This window comes from Homalodisca vitripennis, unplaced genomic scaffold (genome assembly GCF_021130785.1).
Source record: "Homalodisca vitripennis isolate AUS2020 unplaced genomic scaffold, UT_GWSS_2.1 ScUCBcl_6452;HRSCAF=13673, whole genome shotgun sequence".
NCBI classification, from domain to species: domain Eukaryota; kingdom Metazoa; phylum Arthropoda; class Insecta; order Hemiptera; family Cicadellidae; genus Homalodisca; species Homalodisca vitripennis.
In genome coordinates, this window is record NW_025782569.1 from 33,288 (window position 1) to 37,458 (window position 4,171).

Genomic DNA, 4,171 nt, shown 5'->3' on the forward strand with positions numbered 1-4,171 from the left:
TTACATATATACGACAACTGTCATAATGTAAGTATTTAAAATGAATTAGTATTATTAATATTGATTTTTAGTTTTTAATTTTCAATACCGATATCACATACAGTTAAGAAAACTATACTGTTTTGAATCCAACGACATTACAAAATTATATAGAGGTCTATTTATATACTTTTTTTTCTCGGGGCAATAATAAGCAAACTAAAATTTTGCGTTGGAAATATAATTATTTTCATGTAGAAGTGCAAACGCTGAAATAAGAATTACGCATTGAAATTGAGTGCGATGTACGCCGTTAGGTGCTAATACATACCCTAATGCTTAAGTATAAATAATTAATAAAATCCAATACAGTAAAATATTACACAGTAAAATACAATGTTTTTTCTACATTTTTACACTAATAAATTAAAGAACATCTAAAAATAACGGATTTATTCCTACTATACAATAAACTAATTAAGTGATCCTCTCATAAATTCGGAAATACATGACAATAGAAATGGCATTAATTGTAATTAAAACGTTTGGGAATAAAGGACACTAATTTTGAACCAATAAATATTTTTAAAAGTTCTATTGTGATGGAACTTATATAATTAATTAATATCTGTAGAAACATTTTAAATATGATTGTAAATAATAAAACTTAATTATGAATTTTACTTTGTTCATAGTCAGTATTAGCAATGAAATTTGTAAACATATACTCGTAATTGTTGAAAAAGACTAACAAGACTGGTCTACGTTTTTGTTGAACAGTTACATATTAATGAGGGCATTTCAAGGTACAACGCCGTAGCAAAGGCTTTTCATATTTGCAATTTCATGAAGCCAACCTGGCGTGTTTGAATATAGATGATTTTTTGCGAATATTGAAATACAATTGCATCATAATTTGTCTTTTTTGTTTTTTATCGTCGTATTGATGTTGTGTTTATTAATAATGTATACATGCAATACACACAAGACACGTGATTGAAGGTAATAATTAATATAACAAAATATAAAAATATTAATAAACCACCTTATGAATTTGTAAATTTAATATTGCCGCTTGATTTTGTAAAATGTACATCCATATAAACTAAGCAACCAAACTAATTATTCAATAGCAGCACAATAAAATGAGCAAGGCATTATTTTCCGTGAGATCTAGTGAAAAGTGGTGTATTAGAAGTGTCGACGCAACTTCCATGGTTGACTTGAAATCGTGTATAATTTTAAATGAGATATTTTCTACAGTACCCAATGCAGGTTAAAATATAATGTCAGTGGCATAATTTAGCTAAATAAGATTAATTGTTCTTGACCCACTAATATTTGTAGGCATAGAATGGCACATTGCAATTCTGTAATACCCTAATATTATCCTACCATTGTTTACATTACGTTCCTCTTCCTCAGACTATACTTGGTTACACTGATGATAATATTACACCCTATTATGTCCTGTTTCACATATATTTTGCCACATTTAACGCACTATACTAATATGTAATGAATAAATGGCTGTCTAGTCTTATGTAATATATAAAAGCATATTGCTATCAAAATTTATACTGCTTTATCTTGGTCGGATACATTTTAGTCTTTTTGGCCAGCCGAATATTGCAGTAATTTGGCAGGATTATTAAGTTAGTCACAATCAGCATAGACGGAGTTTTCAATTACTATTATGGCTACTAAAAAAATAGTTTTCTTACAGTTTACTAGGCTCCTTATTGAACTAATTCTTACTGTTGGAATAAACTTAAGAGTACTTTGGAACTTTGAAGCATGAGCGTCCTAACTGATAAAGTTCGTCGACAACTTTAAGACGAAGTTTTCAATAATATAATGCACCCTAAAAGCACTAAAAAGTTTCAACAATTTATTAAGAAAAACTTTTAATCATCGCATACTTGTACCTCAAAATACTCTCAAGTGATGTTGACAAGCCAGAAGCGTTGATGTCTTAGCAGTAATTACAGTAAAGTCACAAACCACACGCGCGCTCTGAAAGATTGATTGCTTTCGGTTCTCTAATTGGTCCACGGCCTTGTTTACTCTGTTTTGATTTTATAAAAAGTAAAATAAAAATCTATATCTAATATAAAAATATTAGGTATTCTTATTCTTCTTAGGTAGTTGAAAAACTACTTAAACAGTATAATATTTTAAGCTCAGGTCTTTATGTCAGTTATTACAAAATACCAAAATTTCCAGGAAATGTAAAGTACCCTTATCCTTACAATCTTTTGTTACATAAAATGGTTTTATAAATAAAATAAATAACATACGTTTTTAACATTTTACGTTTACCATTTAAATTTTCATACCATTTCTTACGATAGCTAAATTTTGAATTATATAAATTAATTCTACTCGTGTTTACTTAGGACAACATTGTAATTAATTTAAATGTATTTATTAATTTTTTTGGGCGTATTAATATATTTATTTAGAATATAAATGTATTTATTTACCATTTCAATTTCAAATCAGTATAATAAGGAAATACTAGAAATTTTAAGATAGTAGTTTTATAATAATGAAATTTTGCAATGAAATACGATATTTTAAATGTTAAAATTATGCATTGTTATAGAAAAAAAAACCGTGTTGGACTTGTATACCAATGCTCCATATACATTAAACCACGTGAAGGAAACAGGATTTTCCGGACATTTGCCATCGTTCAGTGAAACAATAAATCAGTAACACTACGTTTCGAGATCTGCAATCTGACCTCTTCTTCAGGTAAAGAAACTAACCTAATTTTATTTATTTATTTATTTCATTCCAACGGCAAAACCAATGTTTACAAATCAAATCTATAACATGCAAATACTTAAATATACTAGCAACAGAATACTATCATGCAAGCAGTATAAATACAAGCAGTATGTATCAACTTGAAAAGTATACTAAGAATAATAACAGCGATAAATATGTATATATAGTAACAAAAACAAAAACAATTAATAAATACTATCTGTACGTATGCAAGAAATAAAAGACAAACCAAAGTTTACAAATCAAACCTATAACAAGCAAATAATAAGTATACCAGCAACCGAATACATGCAGATATAAATACGAGCAAAGTATGTAAACAACTTGAAAAATATACTAAGAATAATAAAAATCGATAAATATGCATATATAGTAAACAAACAATAACAATCAATAAATACTATATGTACGTATGCAAAAAATAATAACAAATGAAGAATAGATACGGTAGGACGTTTCATGTAGAGTCCTGCTGTGTGCGGCTGTTCAATACTCCTCTCCTTATGGTCGAAACCCCGTCGTGGAAGAGATCCAACCCACCGCAGTGACGGTTGCCAATCCTCATCATCCTTGCAAGTGGACCATGGAAGTCATAGTTTCTTGAATATTGGCGCCTCCCAAACAACTCCCTCGAACGAGTCCCCGATGGTATACGGGAAATCCACTCGCGAAAGCAGCGACGGGCAGTCCAGCTCCCCCCTTATCAGCCGAATCAGCAACAAGACATCCGCCACACAGCGCCTGGTCCGAAGATCTGGGAGAAGAAGCTCGGCCTGCAGCTCAGCAACAGGAATGTCTCTAAACAGCAGTCCTCGCCGCAGTCCCACCAGTCTCAGGAATCTCCTTTGGACCGCTTCCAGTTTGTCAACAAGACCCAGCTGGTAGGGAGACCAAACAGGACTCGCATATTCCAATAACTGGCGAACGAAGGATGAGTAGAGAGTCCTTAAGACTGCAGAGCTTGTCATTCCACGAGTAGACCTGTTGATGAATCCCAACATCCTATACGCTCTTCTGCACAGCTCATCGACATGGTCATTGAAGGAAAGATCAGCAGAGAAGGTAACACCCAAGTCCCTTAATTTTGAATACTCTATCCAGAGGTTGACCATCCAGTGAATACTGAAAAATACTAGGTTGATGCAATCGACTGAAGGTCATTACAGAGCATTTGGACGAGTCTAGCTTCATGTTGTTAGTTCTACACCAATCCAGAACACCATCAAGACTCGACTGAAGCAGTGCAGAGTCGTCCTGGCCGGAGACCACCGTGTAGATTTTGACGTCGTCAGCAAAAAGCAGGGCATCTACTTTCAGTATCGAAGTAATATCATTGATGAATACTGTGAAAAGATATGGGCCTAAATAAGGAGCCCTGAGGGATGCCCGAGGATTG

The 4,171-nt window shown here is 32.5% G+C and overlaps 1 protein-coding gene across 1 annotated transcript; it reads right to left on the reverse strand.

Annotated features, from left to right (window-relative positions):
* Positions 1–3,365: 3,365 nt before the first annotated feature.
* LOC124373801 lies at positions 3,366–3,887 on the reverse strand. The gene has a single exon (XM_046832136.1). The coding sequence runs from the start codon at positions 3,885–3,887 to the stop codon at positions 3,366–3,368; it is 522 nt and encodes a 173-aa protein (XP_046688092.1).
* Positions 3,888–4,171: the final 284 nt, after the last annotated feature.

Coding starts and splice junctions, on each gene's coding strand:
- LOC124373801 (XM_046832136.1), bottom strand. CDS start 3,887: ATGGTCAACCTCTGGATAGAGTATTCAAAATTAAGGGACTTGGGTGTT.